Source organism: Pollachius pollachius, assembly GCF_949987615.1.
Source record: "Pollachius pollachius genome assembly, chromosome: 19".
Taxonomy (NCBI): domain Eukaryota; kingdom Metazoa; phylum Chordata; class Actinopteri; order Gadiformes; family Gadidae; genus Pollachius; species Pollachius pollachius.
In genome coordinates this window covers 14,807,798-14,826,502 of record NC_136952.1, presented here as the reverse complement: position 1 = coordinate 14,826,502, position 18,705 = coordinate 14,807,798, and the positions used below count along the sequence as shown (strand labels likewise).

The 18,705-nt window shown below is 50.0% G+C and overlaps 2 protein-coding genes across 3 annotated transcripts in view; one reads left to right on the top strand and one right to left on the bottom strand.

Annotated features, from left to right (window-relative positions):
- The window catches only part of srcap (Snf2-related CREBBP activator protein), a 31,011-nt gene extending 23,368 nt beyond the window's left edge, over positions 1-7,643 (top strand). For both annotated transcript variants that reach the window (XM_079756693.1, XM_079756692.1), the window contains 2 exons: positions 380-463; positions 659-7,643. In XM_079756693.1, coding sequence (XP_079612819.1) covers positions 380-463; positions 659-6,037 — 5,463 coding nt within the window. In that variant the 3' untranslated portion in view covers positions 6,038-7,643. The remainder of the gene's footprint in view (positions 1-379; positions 464-658) is intronic.
- An 823-nt stretch (positions 7,644-8,466) lies between these two features.
- stx4 (syntaxin 4) lies at positions 8,467-13,477 on the bottom strand. The gene is made up of 10 exons (XM_079756448.1): positions 13,303-13,477; positions 12,837-12,938; positions 12,439-12,538; positions 11,279-11,353; positions 11,126-11,196; positions 10,890-10,998; positions 10,494-10,567; positions 10,045-10,182; positions 9,847-9,957; positions 8,467-9,762 (listed from the first exon to the last, which is right to left on the bottom strand). The coding sequence occupies exons 1-10, from the start codon at positions 13,330-13,332 to the stop codon at positions 9,682-9,684; spliced, it is 891 nt and encodes a 296-aa protein (XP_079612574.1). The 5' UTR covers positions 13,333-13,477; the 3' UTR covers positions 8,467-9,681.
- Between the last annotated feature and the right edge of the window lie 5,228 nt (positions 13,478-18,705).

The window sequence follows — 18,705 nt, the reverse complement described above, 5'->3', positions numbered from 1 at the left end:
TAGTTAAGCTATTGTTTAGGGCAAGGTGCTTTGTAATTCGCCTCTTGTGTTGAAGTATTGACCAAACGATGGCTCTATAGAAAGTAGCACTGCTGCCCGTCTCCTGGGCAGGTATACATCTCTAGAACCACAAGACTCCTGATCGTGTCTTTAGTTACCCCCCCCCTGTCAGGTCGCTGTTGGATATCTTTATAAACTTGCCGTGTGATTGTTTCAATACACCACCAGAGCAGCAGTATGCTACTAAATGTCACTTTCAGTTTTGATGTCAGACGTTCGAGGTGGGCGCTCATGATTGAAAGAACTGTCAAACGTGGGGGAACCTCGCCTATCTGGGCCAACCACCAAGACTAACCCTCTCCTCTTTTGCTTCCCCCAGCTCACTCCCATAGAGCGCTATGCGATGAACTTCCTGGAGGCGTCTCTGGAAGACGTGTGTAAAGAGGAGCTGAAGCAAGCGGAGGTAATAACGTCACACCCATTGTGTTCACCCATTGAACCACAGCCTTGACAATGGCAGTGTTGGTGCCGTACTCTACTTCATTTTATCAGGCTTAACTGATAGAGGGAGTTGCATCATTAGCTGAGGCTCTTATGACCTCCTTTGATCCACGTTGTCCTTTTGAGCCAATGTGAACCGAGCTCTCCTTGTTCCCAGGAACAAGTGGAGGCCGCCCGGAAGGGACTGGATCAGGCCAAGGAAGAGGGCCTGAAGCACAACGCCTCCTCGGACGACGACATGTCGTCGCCGCCCGCCTCCGTGGAGACCCCCGTGGTGACCCCCGCCCGCCGGGGCCGGAAGCCCAAAGACAAGAGCGCCACCTCCACCAGGACCAGCGGCCGGCTGCGGGGCGCATCCCCGGAGCCCGAGCCCAGCCCGCCGCCGCCCTCCCGAGAAGTGCCTGAGAGACCCCGCTCCGGCCTGAGAGGCAGACCGCCGTCCAAAGACTCTGCGGTGGCGGCTGCTGCGGCTGCTGCGGCTGCGGCTGCTTCCCCCCCCAGCACCAGCACCGCCAGCCCGACCCGCACAGACCCCAACACTAAGAGCCCCGCCTCCTCCAAACACGCTAAAGACTCCTCCCCCACCAGAGAGCCCGCTAAAGGCAGGACTCTGAATCGCTCCGCCTCCGGCCCAGTGCCTTTCCCTGCCCCCTCGTCCCCGGCCAAGGGGAGACCCCACGCCGACGGGCCGACAGAGTGTCAGCATTCTGCCGCTCCGGAGCCCAGGGGGAAGGAGGAGAGGGCGGAGAAGCAGGTCACTACTGAGAGGGAGGAGCCCTGTAGTAAAGAGAAGGTGGCTAATAAGGAGAAGGTGGCTAGTGAGGAGAAGGTGGCTAGTAAGGAGAAGGTGGCTAGTGAGGAGGAGATGGGGGCTAGTAAGGAGGAGAAGGGGGCTAGCAAGGAGAAAGAGGAAAAGACGGGCTCGAAAGAGAGGTCCGCGACAGTGGTCTCGCCATTGGAGTCCAACTGCCCCGTGGACCACCAGATGTACTCGGCCAGAGAGGACACCACGGAGCGGGACGCCCTCGGCCCTCCTCCGGCCAGCTCCCGCTCGCCCCGCAAGCGCCAGTCTGCGGATGGGGAGGTCCTCAAGGGGCTGTCGGAGGACTCGCCCTCCGCCAAGGTCCTCCGGAAGCTCCCCGGCAGGCTGGTCACCGTGGTGACGGACAAGGAGCCACGCAAGAGGCGGAGGCGGGCCAGTGGCACGGGCGGCCACGGCTCCTCGGAGGAAGCCGCGGAGGAGCAGGCGGGGGGCTCCGCCTCTGCCTCTGACGCCGTCCCCCAGAGCCCCGAGAGCAAACCCAAAGGGCCCCCCTGTAAGGACCAGGACCACGGCCCCGCTCTCCCCACCCCCCATCCTCGGGGCTACCACCCCTACTCCCCGCCCCACGCCTCTCCGGACATGCCAGTACTGAGGAACCTCCCTGTGCGGCGCCGCCTGGAGACGGAGTCCCGCATGGCGGCCCAGCTGAGCGAGCAGCAGCACCAGCTGGGCCGCGGCCGGGGCGCCGGGCCGCCCAGGAAGACGGACACGCCGCCCGGCAGAGACCCCGCCGCCGCCGCCACCTCTGGGACGGCTCCCAGCGAGAACTCTGTCGCTGCTACGCCAGTGAAAAGGAAACGAGGAAGACCTCCTAAGACTCCTCCCTCGCCCTCAGTCCAGCCCTTGCCCCCCCCACCCAAGGCCGAGGCCAGCCCCACCATCTCTCCCAAACGCAGGAGGGGGCGTCCCCGAAAGGACGCCTCACTTGTGCCAGACATTGCAGGACAGAAACCTAATAATAAAACCACTGCCAGTCCTGATCCAGGGTCAAAGAACACCACTCAGAAGCCTGGTAGCTCACAGGTTCAGTCGCCCCCCACCAAGACCCTCCCTGCCCCTCCAGTAAAGACTGTTGTTGACCCCATTAAGGCTTCCCTGCCCTCCAAGCCCCTATCCACCCTTCCAGTTGTTGGTCCCATTAAGGCTTCCCTCCCCTCTAAGCCCCTACCCACCCCTCAGATTCAGAGTGTCGTTGGCCCCAGTCAGGCTTCTAAGCCCCTGCCCACCCCTCCAGCAGAGACTGTTGTTGGCCCCAGTAAGGCTTCCCTCCCCTCCAAGCCCCCACCCACCCCTACAGTAAAGACAGTCGATGGCCCCAGTAAGGCTTCACTCCCCTCCAAGCCCCCACCCACCCCTACAGTAAAGACAGTCGATGGCCCCAGTAAGGCTTCCCTCCCCTCCAAGCCCCCACCCACCCCTACAGTAAAGACAGTTGATGACCCCAGTAAGGCTTCCCTCCCCTCCAAGCCCCCACCCACCCCTACAGTAAAGACAGCTGATGGCCCCAGTAAGGCTTCCCTCCCCTCCAAGCCCCCACCCACCCCTACAGTAAAGACAGCTGATGGCCCCAGTCAGGCTTCTAAGCCCTCTAAGCCCCCACCCACCCCTCCAGTACAGATTGTTGTTAGCCCCAGTCAGGCTTCCCTGCCCTCTAAGCCCCTATCCACCCCTCCAGTACAGATTGTTGTTAGCCCCAGTCAGGCTTCCCTGCCCTCTAAGCCCCTACCCACCCCTCCAGTAGAGACTGTCGTTGGCCCCAGTCAGGCTTCTCTTCCCTCCAAGTTGGAGAAAACAGATATGAAGACCACATCTGGTCTAGCAGCTTCTGTCCTCCAGCCATCACCCATCTGCCCATCCCCAAGAGAGCAGAATCCCAAACCCAGCCCCACAAACTTGTCTGGTCCTGCCGCAGATCCAGCCCGATTGCCTGTGTTTGCTCCCCCTCCACCGTCATCGACCCCACCAGTCTCTGATCTGGTCACGACCACAGCTGTGCCAGCTCCAGTTCCTACCATCACTACAGCCTCTGCCGCCATCCCAGCTACTAAACAAGCGCTGACAGCTACCACATCTGAAGTTAACGGCGGCTCCACGACAATAAAAACAACTTCCCCACCCATTGAAAGATCAATGCCGGTATCAACAACGTCATCAACATCGTTATCTACAACGGCCTCCATACCAGCCTCCAGACCGTTGCACGCTACACCTTCCGATGTCGCTTCAGTAGAAGTTACTTCAGATGCTGCTGCTGTATCGGCTCCTCCCGCAAAAGGCTGTGTCACACTCTCAAAAACAAACTGTTCGACGTTACCAGCGTGCGAGAGTACATTTGTGAAAAACATGGCCCCTTCCTCGGCCCTGCCTTCTGCAACACCCTCTCAATCTACTACCACCACCACCACCACCACCTCTTCGCCTACATCAGGAACCGTGTTAAATGTGGACCAAGCGATTTCCTCGGCCTCAAACAGTCACGCATCACACACTGCCGTGAAGTCATCAGCGGACGAAAAGGCCATCGCTATCGCCCCTTCGTTGTCCACCGTGAATAAAGTTACTGAACCTGCAGGGCCAACCACAACTGTCCCTCAGGAACCAATCACCCCCTATCCACCAAAAAAAAAACCTGAGACGGCAGCAACTGCAGCCCCACTTACAACGCTCACACAAACCACATCCCTGACCAAGCCTGTTATGGTTAATTCTCCGGCTTCTACCGTTTCTCGGCATGCAAACATCACCACCCCAGCAACCTCTGCAAAGACAGCAACACCATCCCCTTCCTCAAAGGGAGTGGAAGAAGCAGAGCAGAGACCAGGGGGGACTTCCAGCCCCGTGGCAGCGCAAGCCCCTCTGAAATCAGCCTCGGCGTCTTCATCTTCCACGGTAGAACCTACCACTGTTGACACGCCGACCGAGGTCTCGCCTAATACCCAGGACACTCCAGCTACTGCTGCTGTACCCGGGTCCACAGAAACAGCAACTGGGACAGTTCCTCGTCCCTCCATCGCCCCCGCAGTCGTCCCCTCTCCAGTGCAGAAGGAGGCCTCCAATGACACACCCTCGGAGGCATCGTCGTCCGCCCAGACCAAGGGCCGGCCCCAGGGACCCACGCCGGCCCCCTCGGCTGACTGCTTGGCCCCTTCTCCACCAGAGCCAGTGTCCAATATGGATTCTGAGAAGGAAGCCATAAAGAACACCAACGCTTTGGAAGCCAAAACAGACAGTGGAGCTCCCGTTGAAGACGACAAGGCAGAGGCGTCCAGCTCTCAGCCCGAGAAGAACGCCACGGAGAGTTCGGAGGAGAAGGCGCCCCCAGCGTCCCCTCGCCCCGATTCCAAACCCACTGCAGCTGTTCCCGGGCGAGGGTCCAAGCAGGAGAGCGACGGAGACGAGAAGGCTTCCGGCCCCAAGAGATCCCGAAGTCGCCACAGCAGCCGGGACTCGGCCCGCTCCTCCTCGCCGTCCTCGGGCTGCTCCACGGCCACGCTCACCCGCCGGGCGCACCACAGGAAGACCTACGAGAACCGGCACCCCGCCAAGAAGAGGCGTCTGGATGCCTCCCCCGGGCCCGGGGGGAGGCAGCAGCAGCAGGAGAAGGAGAAGGGGCGGCCGGGCAGGGAGCAGGGCAAGAAGCACCCCGCGGCCTCGCAGAGGAGACACTCCCGCTCGCCCTCCTCTTCCTCCTCTTCGGACCGCTCTTCGGACCGGAAGGAGCACCGGCTCACCCGCTCGGCCAAGCGCGGGCTGCAGGACCGCTGCGTCAGCGAGGGCAACCGGCCCAGGAAGAGGACCACCCGGAGCTCGGAGAGACGCAACGCCGCCGTGTCCACGGGCGGGGAGTCCGGCAGCGACGCGTCGTCGGTGAGGACCACCGGCAAGCACGGGAAGCCCCCGGCCAACAGCGTGCCCCCGGAGCCGGAGGTCCTGGGGAAGAGGTGCTCGGCCCTGAACGCGGCGGCCAAGCTGCTGGCCATGAAGGGGCGGGTGGACACCCCCGGGCACACGCTGAGGAAAGACCCCAGGACTGCCGGGAGCTCCCCGGCAGCTGACAAGAAGCCCAAATCCAAAAGCTTAGCGGCCCCGCCCCAGACCAACTCGGTGAACAGCGGCAACAACAGAGCCAGCAGCAGCAAGCCCTCCACGCCCGGCCAGTCAGGCCGCGCCTCGCGCTCCACCCGCCGCTGTCCTGGGTCCCTCCTGCCCCCCCTGGAGGGGACGGAGTACAAGAGGAGCCGGGGGAAGAAGGAGGGGAAGGAGGGCGAGTCGTCGCGGGGCCACAGCGCCTGCAGCAGCGGCAGCAGCGAGGGCGGCGGCGGCGGGCGCAGCAGCCGGAGCCGCAGCAGCAGCGGCAGCAGCCGACGCTCGCCTAGCCTCAGCTCCCAGAGCACGGGCCCCCGGGGGTCCCGCTCCCGGGCCGCGTCCTCGGGCAGCGAGCGGGAGCGCAGCTCGGAGCGCTGCTCCACGCGCAGAGACAGGAAGGACAGGGGGAGCCGCTCGGGGGAGGGCCGGCGGCGGAGCAGCAGGCGGTCCCACAAGCTCTCCCAGGAGGCCAGCAGCAGCTCGGGGGCGGAGGGCACACCGGACCGCGTGCTGCGGAGCGTGGCGGCGCTGGCGGCGGTGCACGCCCGCTCCCCGGCCGCCAGCACCCGCTCCTCGGCCAGCAGCACGAGGTCCTCGGCCGGCCAGCAGCGCCACAACAAGACCTGACCGGGAGCGCCGCCGGGAAGATCACACGCCTAGAAGAAAAGGGAGGGTGCTGCTCCGGGGCACCGCGGGGAGCGCATGACACGACCTCCACGACGTTGCCGCTTTTTGTTTTTCGCTACAAAATAAAAGCGCGAGAGTACTGTGACGGCGTCCACGCCAGCGGGTCTCCCCGTCTCTTGGGTCTCCTCCCCCCCCCCACCCCCCCTCCCATCGGGAGCTGGTCTCCTCGCCAGTACGGCCATCGTCTCCTGGGGGATGGCTCAGAGATGTCGGACTCATGGGGGGGGAACTAAAAAAGACTAACAGAAGGCGCCCTGTGTGGGGTCGGTAGTGGGGAGCACTGCTCGGGAGGGATCAGACAGTGGACACGCCCCTGGGGGGGTGGGTTGAATACGAGTGAGGTGATAAAACACAAGTTGTTGTGGATTCACACTTAAGTACTGTAATCATTTAAAAGACTGGAAAAAATACTCAAGTGTTAAAGGTGGGATTAACTTGCACCCTCTGACGGGGTTATTAATGAAAGACCATTTGTGCAACAAACAAGAAAATACTTTTTCAGAGAGCAGATGTCTTGTTAGTTGAAGGTTTTTAGACGGTTGGGTTCTGAAATATTTGTTGGCTGTTGGGACTATTGTTTTGTAGTCGGTTGATAAGTTATGGATATTTTATTATTTCTTCCAGGGTATCGGGAAGAGAATCGATCTGTAAATGTGATCTTTTCTGCACTATGCTGGAGCTTGTCCTTGAGGGGGGGGAGGGGGGGGCTTTTGTTTTGTTTCTTCTTGCGTTCCATGTTTTGGTCCTGTCATTTTAAATCCAGCCTTGCATTTATTCTTTGCACATCTGATAAATGGCCCCATCGCTTCTGAACGCGTTGTCATGTAGTTAAGTTTTTTTTTTTTTTTTTTTTTTTTTTTTACAGCAGCCTCAATCATCTGCTACATTACTGGGACCTCGCAATGCATTTCAGAGCCCTGAGCGTCTCCAACCCAACTCCATTTCCAGATATTCTTTTGGCTCCCTTGGACTGCAGGCATGCAGCAGGATCATGGTCTTCTTTTTTGCTTTTTCTTAAGTTTCCCAAGTTCTATTATGGTCAACCTGGTCATGAATTGATTCTGAAAAAGAGGGCCATGAATCATTGTTATTGACAATAAGAGTGCCTGTATGGCCAAAAGGGTTATGAACCTCGATTTGCCTTCTGAAACTCTTGAAAATGTGGGCGGTGAACACAAGAAGCTATTTGCTAAAAAATGAAATGTCCCCCTACAAACAAACAAGGATGTGCAACCAAATCTTATTTTTCTTTTCTGTTGATTCTTTTCCATCTGATATTGTACTGTTGCCATGAATTCATTGCTCTTTCCTGTAATGAACCTCAACAAAATATGTGAATAAAAATACTGGTACAGTTCCAGATAACAATGTTAATGGTCAATTCACGTTGACTGGTTTTTGTCTAAATAATTTTGGGGCAGGGTGCTATTTTGAGGGAATGGGTAGTTTATGGTGATGGTCTAATCTTGATTTCGTTTGTTACATTCCTTTTTGTTCCCTTGTAATTCCATATCGTTTTACTTGAATTATTGAAAAGAGAGTTGAATAAAAAGACCAAAAGTTTACTGTTTTTTTTGTATTCTTGGAGGCAATGATTTTTGTAGTGTAGTATTCTTGAAAGATGTTAACTCTATTTGTGAATGGCTTCTGAAACGGTGTTTGAGGATGTTAATTTATTACGATTGGTTCAGGTCTTACAAGAAATGTATGTCATCCAAGTGAAATGTTTTTGTGGCGTCTCAATTTATAAAATGATGGGCGTCGTCTTTGAAATGGGAAACCCAATTGAATGTGGCTGTAGTGCTATTAGCCTTTCACCAGTCTAGTTCCCTTAAGCTAGGAAGCAAGGTCCACACTAAGCGATATGTTGAAACTAGTTGGTTTGATACTACGGCTGTATCGATGTGTGGTTGCACCATGGAGGCGTAAGGTTTATATAAACTACTCTTGCGTAAAGTCCACAAACATTGTTGCAGAAAATGACACTTCCTGTGGCCAATCATTGATAAGCAGCGTTAATTACCGGTTGTCTCGTTCCCATGAATTATGCTTGTATCTCTGAAAATCTAACGCCGCAGTGAAGAAGATAACTGCTTAGAATTGCAACCATTAATGACAAACAACAGAAAAGTTAGGTGAAGCTGGACAAATAAGGGGACAACTGCTGCGAGTAGGTCGCGGATCCTCTACCTATGCTGGCAAACGACAGCGGGAGTAATCCTGTTCTTTCAAACAGGCGGAATTGCCCATGGCATCTAAACATTGATTCAATATTTAAGCCTTCTGACAAGAGGAATCTACTTTTGCAAATATTGATAACTTCCATGGCCCATAAGTATTGAAAAGACCAGAGGACGATATTGTAGAACATGACAGATTTTTATTTTAAAACATCAGAATAAGTGGCATGGGCTGTATACAAAATTTAAATGTCATCAATATACAGTTACACAGACCAAGTCGCTAGCATCCAGTTTGTGTTCACGGCACATTTCCACCTCAGAGGCAGCCTTTAAGGAAATTTCATACAAAAGGAAGTTATCTTTAGGTTTTCCACATGTTGTGCATAAGTCCCTGGTTATTGAACAGTTCCAACTGTTAAATCAAAAACAGATGCTAAAAATGCTCACCCAGGAGGATATCACTGATTTAAAGGAACATTTCAGGGCCCTGTGTAAAGCATGAATACAGCATTGAAGTTGCTAAACAATATTAAAAAATCCAATGGTTGATGTGAAAGCAAGCAGTTACAGCACAAACCTCATCCCTTCTTGATAATATCGGTGCAATACATTAATTGACTTCATTCTCACCAATTTCGACCTTGCAAAATGGTAAAGCAGTTTTAAAACCTGTAAAAAAGAGTTCCTAACGAGACATTGCTGTTTGTTTTTATAAAGCAACACACAATACAAATATAAATAAGTGAGTGAAAATGATAGAGGACCTGCACTTGTCACTTTATAGTTTGTTCCAATGCTTGGGCTAGTATCTCCAGATGTGCACATTTCTTATTTACAAAGAAATTGTTCCCCAACACTAGCAAAATAAAAAGGCCTATGTACATTTATATTAGTCTCTATATATGCCTTTTTCAAAAGAACCATCTAGTGTCGTCTTTCATAATTCATTATCAATCGTGTAACAAGAATACTCTACAAGTAACTTTCCTGAGTACAGTATAATAAGCCATTTCAGTGTATCAAATACTGCATTCTTCCTTGCTCACAGGCATTTTGGGGGAGGGGGGAAACATGGAAATGCAATATGCAGTAATCCACGTGTCCGTTTGTCTGGGGCGACTGTGTGTGTGTGGGGGGGGGGGGGGGGGGAGCACCTGAATGTGGGCCTGTGAGAAGGCACTGGTTAAAAGGTTAGAGAGAGCATCTCTTCAACATGGCCAGGGCGACGGTAGGGCAGAGGTTAAGAGAGGAAGACAACGTTGGTGGAAAAGCTTGGGGATTACAATATGTTCCAATAAAGGCAGAACCCATTGACCTGCTCACCTACAGCAAGTAGGGGGTTATTGTAGAAAAGAGGGGGGGGGGGGGGGGGATACAAGGGACTTGGACTCACAGCCTGTTTCATCCGCCGAGACTGGCAGCCAATGAAATTATGACGATAAGGAGGAGAATGGCGCAACAAACCGCAAGCCAAATCTTCTTCTGCAGGAGAGAAAAAGAGGAGTCAGATCAAAGGCATATCCAACGAGCTGAACATAACCCCACGAAGATGACCGTTACACGTACCTTGCGGGCTTTCTTTTGATATGTGACCGCCTTCTCCACGTCCATCCTGGCCTTCTCTACATAGTTCGAAGACTGGAGGATGTTGGATTCGATCCGGTTCACTGTCTCCCCCTGCACATGACCGAGAGGAGCGGGGCTCAGAGCGGAAACCATTCCTCACCATCCCTGGACGAGCACACAGCGGTGCCGGAGCCTCACCTGCGCCTCCACCTCCATGGCCAGGTACTGGAACATGTCGTGCAGGTCCCGGATGCTCTTCTCCAGCTTCAGGATCTCTTCGCACCGCGTCTCGATCTCATTCAGCGCCTGCTTGGTGGCTTTGACGTCGCTCAGGATCTGCACATGTGGGGGAAGAGTTAGCCTTGCTTTGTTGTTGTTGTTGTTGATATGACACTTGTGTACTGCAGCCATCAAAACAAGTTATGTCCCCAGCGGGTGGCCAGGGTTCCTAAGGAGGTCAACAACGAGACCAACCTAAGGGTGCTCATAGCCTTTGGAAGTGGGAATACTGCTCATAATCATAGGTTGTAGGGAAGTAAAAACATAGTTGTCAGTTATTATATCTTAATCATGTTTACAAAGTGTGTCGCTGAGACAGAAGGGAGTCCTGGTATGTGGTTGATAGCCACCCAACTCCATCCACTCACGTTCTGTGTGAAAACATCTGTTTGCCCACTCGCAATCATGTCTTCCAGCTGATCGTCGGTGACGTCGGTGCCGGCTGAAGAGACCCAGGAGACAGAACCGGCCATTCACATTTGTGAGGCCAAGAAAGACGACACATGAATGACGACTGTAGGGCTAACAATACCGCCAACGCCGAGTACTGCTTTTCTAGTTCACTACATGACTAAATCAAAGTGTCCAAGACAAAGAAGATGCATACGTTTAGGGTTGGATTCAAACACGTTTGCCCTGGACATCAACATTCACCTCTGAGGAATAATTCAAGTTCTAAAGCCCCATCAGGCATGACAAAAATGTTTAATCTTGTAGATGACTCAATGCAATCCGGGCCTAAGACCAACGACTGACAGACTCACTGATCTTAAATTGCCGCTTTATTCTTTCCATGTTGCGATCTCTGTAGTCAGCCTGGATGGTGTTGCAGTGTCCCATCAGCTCCACAAACTCCCTGGACAAGACCCCGTGCTGGCGGCACCGAGGAAACTCAGTCAGTCCATGAAACAATGCGTTGGATGGAATCGATCACTACATTTGGAATAACGTGTTGAGCAGTTCTTTTAAATAACATTTTGATTACCAACAACGGCCTCACCTGTGTCCTTTGCATCCTCAAGTTGATGGCTACATATTTCCCATCATCCTCTCCTTTCTTGGGTTCAATAGCTGCTCAAAAAAAAAAAAAAGATTAATGAAGAAAGGTTTGTGTGGGGTATGGCAATGCAAGCAAGTTTATTCCTCCACTCACTCTTGAGTTTCTTCTGGATCTGACTCGCAGTGTTCTTGATCTCTTCTCGGAGGGTCTGGATATCCCTCTTCAAACCTGTGAAAAAGGTAAAATCGTGATAACCAACTTGCAACTTGGTTTCAAATGTTCCCTGAACTTTAGTGAAGGAGTGAATATAAGTTTAAAGCAGTGTGTCTTCATTGGAACTTTAAGTGGGTCATGTTTACAATAGCTACAAGAGCTTGAACATCGTCCCCGCCCTACAGCCGCGCTATGACTTCCAGTACTGCTCAAACCTTGGCAAGCATCGCAGCACCTTGGCACGCATCGCAGCGCCATTGCCACTCATTATATTGAACAAGACCTAAAATCGCTGTTGCCCGACGCGGCGCTACGTGGCTCGTTTAGTGTGCGAGCTGCTTTACATTGAAGCTTTGCTGTAACCAAGTCGGCCTCTTACCGAGAGTGGATCCGATAGCCACAGACTTCCTCCACACAGCACTTACGTGATATTGCAGTTTTTCTTTTTGTAGCGTTATTCCAATAAAACATGCATCCACCAATTAGAAAAAAACAATTGCAGAAAGTAAATGTCTTCGTCACAGCAGCCCTATTTAATAATGTTACGTGGTTGCGCAGCGCCACTTATTGCATTGTTTTTTTCGAGAACCCTATAATATATATCTAGAGAGGTTTTTTTGTGTCATCACCTGCTTTACCAAAAACGGAAAATTCAAAATAATCTCTAAATAAACCACTGACATTTCTGGGGGTTCTAGGGGTGGCTATCCTAGGGGTACCCCAGCACTCGAAGCCCCGCCGCATTGGCTCACCAGTGAAGGCTCAGGAAATAAGATTATGAATGGATGGTAATATCACAGAGGGAATAGGGTAAGATCCTTTACACTTCATACAATGTCTGCACACTGCCCTGCTCTGAGCCACACTAGGTAGCCGGCTTGAACTTAAGAATTCCAAACCTGTGCAGTCTGGAAACTGCTGGTTGCGTTATGTTTTGCAATTCTTTGCCATGCAATGCCTCCAAAATCGTTTCTTCTACTCCGAATAACGATTTCTGAACTTGAGTATTGGGTTAGGGTTAGGGTTACAGCCGATACAGCTTAATCTTGATATTCAAGATTTAAAACAAAAATCCAACAAGGACTACAATGGTTACTTACTCTCCTCTGGGAGTGGCTCGCCCAGGACAGTCTTCTGTTTATTTTCCAGCTCCCCCACCTTCTTTTTGATTGACTCAAGTCCGTTCCGAATTTCCAGCACCTTGGCATCAAGAATTTTACAATTCAGCAATCATACCAGTTGTTAGTTCTTTCACCTTGCACAACTTTTATTGTATAGATAGACCACTATTGTGAATATGTTGCATGTTCCCAGTCTGATATATAATACTAGCCTAACAAAAAAATATATTGGCTGCAAATATTTCCAATTAAGGACCGCCCAAAAATAAATGTTTATTTACATTATTGTCCTTTGTGTTGCCCAATTCAAACGTCTTCCCATGAGAAACAATCAATCAAAATGAGTGACCATGAAAATATTAGAATTGAATTCTCACCTTCTTGAAATAAGCATCATTCTCTTTCTCCTCATTTGCTGTCGAGGTCCCCGGCTTCACCACCAACGCCGTACCCTCCTCATCCTCATCGGAGCACTCAGCCTGATAACAAGGACAAGTAATCAGGGACTAAATGTGTCATACACTTCATGTAGCCCTGAAGTGTTTGAAGAGCCGCTAGACATCCTGGCTATTAGCACACCATAACACAAACGGCATTGGTCTGTCACACACCCTTTATGGGAAATACATGCACGTTTGAACGGAAGTTGTAAATGTATTGTATCTTAACATAAATACTGAGACATAAATACAGTTTTGACAAAGGTCATTTCGCTTGTGTTTACCAAGTGGTCGAGACAGACACATTGACAGTAAGTACCAACACCTAGAGAAGGGAGTTAACCTAACAAAAACTGCAGGCTAGCGGGTAGTGCTAAAGTTAGCAATACTTCTGGAAACTTACATTTCCTAACTCTTTGGTGCGGTCCCGCATTGTCCCAAATCGAGCAATTTAGGTTTCCCTCGTAGATATTGGAGATGCAGTTGTACGATGATGAATTATGAAAATAGTGCTGAAAATACAGCAGTGAAAAGTTAACTTTCGCTCTTGTGCACAGACGGTCTTGTGTCATTCAACCTGTCACTTCTTCCATTATCAGGGACAGCGTTGAGTGAACCAGAGCACACCCTACGGGCTGGAGGGCAAACAAATTTAGATTGAGACATTCACCAAAAAACAAGGTAATTCAAGTCTTCCAAAATTGAAATTATGTTTTTTCATATTATGTATGTCATGAATATGCGATTATCATATAAATATTGACACAGTGGTGTCAATATTGTTGGGGGTTGTTTTCTTTTTTTTCTTTTTCCCTTGAGTGGATTTTCAGCCAACACGCCACCAGATGATGCCATCTGCATTCATTATGCTGGTCGTGGTATGTATCGAGCTGCTTTCATATAGTGACTAATTTCAACCCTTCGACTTAGCTGACTAATGTTATCGACTGCAGAAAAATCGAATAGGCTTATATTCAGCTTTTATGTAGCCTAGCTCAGTAGCCTGACGGGATTTTTTTTATTGTGAACTAAATACAAAAAGAGGAACTATAACTAGGGATATGCACAAATGTTACCATGTTGAAGGACAGTTAATTATAATCAGGATTTTTGGTCTATTTGTACATTTAGTACAAGAGTCGGATTTGGCCGCTGGAACTACATTTCCCACAATGCAACAGTGCATAGCGTCGTGTCGTGAGCTGTCATTCGGTTCTTGGAGAAATTGCTCCAGCATCTCTGGGCAGCGGGGTGGATGACAGAGGCCACAGAATGAGTAAAAATTAGCCCACCCATTTTTATTTAACAAGATATATTGTAGTGATGTAAGACTCGGATGTGTACAGAGTAAACCGTCTCATTCTCGTTCCTTTGGAGATCTGACTTGTGTCAATGAAATATGTGGACTCGCTCAACCCATCGGTGTTAACGCAGAAAATACAAGATGAAGAAGCAATTCAATCGAATGCGACAGCTTGCCAACCAAACAGTGGGCAGGTAAGAGTAAATTATGAAACCCGACGCATGACTTGAGATATCATCGTTGGATCCAACCGAGATCAGCGTTTTAGTTGACCGAGAGGAGGTCGAAATGCCGAAAATAACAAATGCAATGCATCCCAAGCTCTGTTCTTGGGGTGAGACCCTATCACAAACATAGCCTACGTAGATTTCGCTGCTTTCTATACTATGCATTGTCCACACCGTATAGGATTGATAGCGCTCAGCTGATTGCGCTGGCCGCGCGCGCTTCAGCACACCGATGAGGCAAGGGTTTATCAGATTATGGTACCCGGGATACAGGGAGCACTCGGGTCGCATCCGATGAATTGTTAAACCAGCTAACCTGTAGCCTTATCTAGCCCAATTAGCTCATGTAATCCCGTATCAAGTATCTCCAAAAAAAACAATCACAGTTTTTTTCTTTGGCTCTTGAATAAGTCTTAAAGCTATAGCTTTAAGACTATCATTATGGCCTTTATGGCCTATAAACACGTTATAGTTTCCATGTTCTGTTACCTGTTCTGCCTAAATGGTTGGCATCATCATACATGTTGACTTTTATTTTATTCCATGATGAATGTACATGCAATGAAACGAGCAAACGAAAGTGACTAAGCTAAAACGTCTCACCGTAGGCCTCTGTTATTGCATACATTTTGAACATTTAGAAATAATACTGCGTAGATTCTTGCCCCCTTCAGCCAAGAGTCAATATTCACGTACATTCTTTGAATGTTTATTTAACATTTAATGACTACAATGTTTCTTCAGTTCTCGGTTCTATTGCTTTCGATGGCACATCAGTTACACATAAAGAGACTTGCCTCTCCAGATGTCATCACTGACAGACAGTTGAAGGAGGCATGGTTAAGACTTTATTTTCAGGCAGGAATGTCCACCTCTGAAGTGTGTGTGTCGTGGTGCATTGGCATTCAAAAGTTGATTTAGATACACACAGGTTGGTGTCTGTGTCTGAAAACAACTCATATGTGGTTAGTGATTGTGTCATCATGTAACTCAAATAGCCAAACAAATGCCATGACGCAGTGATGAGATGTGTCATGTTATGTGACAAGTTGCTTTAAAGTGTTGCATAAAAAAAGTCAAGGAACAATACATGGGTGTATCTCATTCTCAATAATAAGTAAATTACAACAGATATTGTGTTTCTGCTTCCTAGTGTTTGCAAACCCCTCCCTTACATTATTATTATTATTATTATTCCATGTGTCAACAATTTGCCTGTGCTGACCTGTATAGCATTTCTGTCTTTGTCACGACTCAAAATTTACACCTCATATGGGACGCCATAGAGTCAACCAGAGGAACCTGTTCTACCTTCTCGGTTTCATCATGCGTGTGTGGCACGCATTGCTGTGGGGCAGTACCAGGCTGTTAAGTGTGTAGTTGGTTTTGTGTGCCTATAGCAACAGTTACTGTTTATCAGGGACAGGCTACTGATCAATGCAAAGCGTGTTGAACACAACGGGCCTGGCCGAGATTTTATCATAGAGATATTGTATCCTGCTGGAGCTGAAAGGACATGTGGCTCCTCCTGGAGGAGTTTGTGTGTTTGTGTGTGTGTGTGTGTGTGTGTGTGTGTGTGTGTGTGCGCGTGTGTGCGTGTGTGTGTGTGCTTGTGTGTGTGTGTGTGTGTGTGTGCGTGCGTGCGTGCGTGCGTGCGTGTGTGTGTGTTTATGGCCTCTCATTTAGTCCTCTCATCTGCCCAGGAGCCGGGCAGCGGTGGAGCGTATCATCTCTATTAATGAGTTCTCACCTGTATCCTAAGAGGCACAACAGCCTGGCCAATTAGTCATGTTTAGAGGGCAGGGGCTCCGGCTTGTCAGCTGACTGCTGGCCATACAGGTAATTAGGGATCACTTCCATGACCTTGGCACTCAATCTCACCTGGCCCCCGCTTAAAACTCCTACCATGGCGATTTGGACCTCCTGTTCCTGCAGTAGTATTTATAAATACACTGGCTTGTGGATGGTCTGGTTGAGGCGGTAGTTTCTGACCTAGTTACGTATACAAACAGGAATGGATGTCCATATGACAGTCGTTTCAGTCGACTTGACCGACTCGTACATGGGCTATGTTTCTCATGTAAAGCACTTAGAAATCCACGAAGGGCCCTAAGAGAAGTCTTCATATCTGTTAACTGCCATCTGTGTGATGATGGATGTTCTGTGATGGAGTCGTCCGCCAGCTGGGCAGTACATTAGTCTTTAGAGATTGCCACTTAAGAAAAGCAGCACCACTCCTCCACTGTGCTAGTTTTCGTGTTTGTTTTTCCTGTTGCCGTTCTTGGGATCCCGCCATAGCGAACAAATGTTTGGCTGAGATATCCTCACCATCTTAATTAGAATTATTTTGTATGTAAAAATAGATTTCATTAAACCTTTCATATTTTATAATGACAACAACAGCTCAGCACCACATCCTGTTAATGTGCCGATTTCATCTAGGCAAGTCAACTGCATTTCGTGAGCATTTCTTAATAAAACAACAACATAAACGTAAACACTCCATGCCATTAGCACAGTATTTAGACCAAAAGGTTTAAGGCAGATTACACAGTATTGTTAAGGACTACATTCTGATGAGATTTGATGATGTAGACTAAGAGTATGTTATTTTTTGGTGACACAGTTCAACTCATCTTCAGAAGCCCTGGCTTGCAATCATTAATCCTGCATAATGCTGTGTAAACTGTGACTGAATCAAATGGGGAGTGTGTGTGGGGCCTGGGGAAGGGCGGGTAGGGGACAGACATAATCCTCCTCTGGCCCAGTCACTACTTCCCTCGCTCTGTGTTTTTAGTCTGTCTACTCATTCACATTATCTTTGTTTTGGGTTTGGTCTCTGCGGTCTCCATAGATCTGAGGGCCGCACAAGTGTGCTTAATTGGTGGGCTTTAAATCAGCGCGGCAATGAAACGATGGGTCTTGCTGCTTCGTCACCGAAAAGTCCTCCCTGAGGTCAGAATTTCTTTTTGTAAGGGAGGGAAAGAAAGATTGTAATAGGGTCTATTTTTGCTTTACAACACGGTGCAAACTGGCTCCTGGTTGGTCCCGACCGGCCTGAAGGCTCCTGGGACCTTGGGTCTCGGAGCCATTGTTTGTGTCTAGTCGTACACATTCCATTTCAGATCTGAAACCTGATTATCGATTGCTCTCCCACGAGCGTCTGTGATTGAAGAGGCTGCTGAAAATTGCTTCTGGCAAAAGAGAGCGAGGAGAGAGTGGGGGCTGGGAGGGGTGGCGGGGAAATGCATACGCACCTCTAACAGCTTCATCCTTTTTTATTTTTTTCCATTTCATCCATTATTGTTCTCCCCTGTCTTACTCTCTGACAGATTGACGAGCAACGACATTGGAGCAGAACCACACTATTTGATTTATCGGAGCTCCTGTCGCTCTGCGACACAATTATAATCGTGACTCTTTGTGTCCAGCCTCTCGGAGTAACATGTCGTAAACGGTTGCGTTTACCAGCGTTGCGCCGCTTTTCTGTGGCTACGTTTCTCCACGGGGCCCCGTGGGGCCCGAGAGGTGGGGCTGCGTCACCTGCTGCACAGCATTCCCTATTGTGTCACTTGGCATCCATCTCTTCCTATCTTTGACACACTCACAGGTATATGGGTTCACACCCTCGGAGCCCGGATCCTGACTGACACTTCCACTGTCATGCTCGTGGCCCAATTTAAGGAGCAGCAGATATTTCCTCTCCTTGGTCATACCTCATTAATCACATGGGTGCCGGTGTCTCTGTTACGTTGCGGGCGGTTACTCTTTTAGTCGTGTCCCCGGCCATCCTGACTTAGTGGGGCCGTGGACGTTTAGTGTTGGCCCACAGTGCGTATCTGTGTCGGGGTGTCGGATTCCCTCGAGGGGTGCTAAATATGGTCGTGTATTTCCATCATTCACTGAACTCCTCCTGCTGCCTGGGCACCTCATGGTCACTGCTTGTGTACCAGACACGCTGAGGTCGTGACCCCTGTCAAACCCCATGAAGGAGGGAGTTTGTGGGATTGGTTATGACGGCGGGGCGGTTAGCCTCCTGGTGGCTAACCCTTTAGCTTCTAATGAAGAGTTTCTCTCTTGGATTAGTATAAATGGTCCCTGTAGAGGGGAACATAAATTATGCTAATCTGTTTTTCATCCCGCCGAACTGCCGTCCCATTTAGCGGGGAAAGATAATGAACCTCATTTGTCAAACACGGTGCGAATGGAGAGTATGTGTATTCATCCACACAATTTCCATAGAGTAAGAGGGCTGATTGCTCCTGCTACAGAATGT

Coding starts and splice junctions, on each gene's coding strand:
- stx4 (XM_079756448.1), bottom strand. CDS start 13,332: ATGCGGGACCGCACCAAAGAGTTAGGAAAT. Junction 10,999..11,125: donor TGAGGATGCAAAGGACACAG/GTGAGGCCGTTG, acceptor CGGTGCCGCCAG/CACGGGGTCTTGTCCAGGGA. Junction 10,183..10,493: donor CAGATGTTTTCACACAGAAC/GTGAGTGGATGG, acceptor CCACATGTGCAG/ATCCTGAGCGACGTCAAAGC.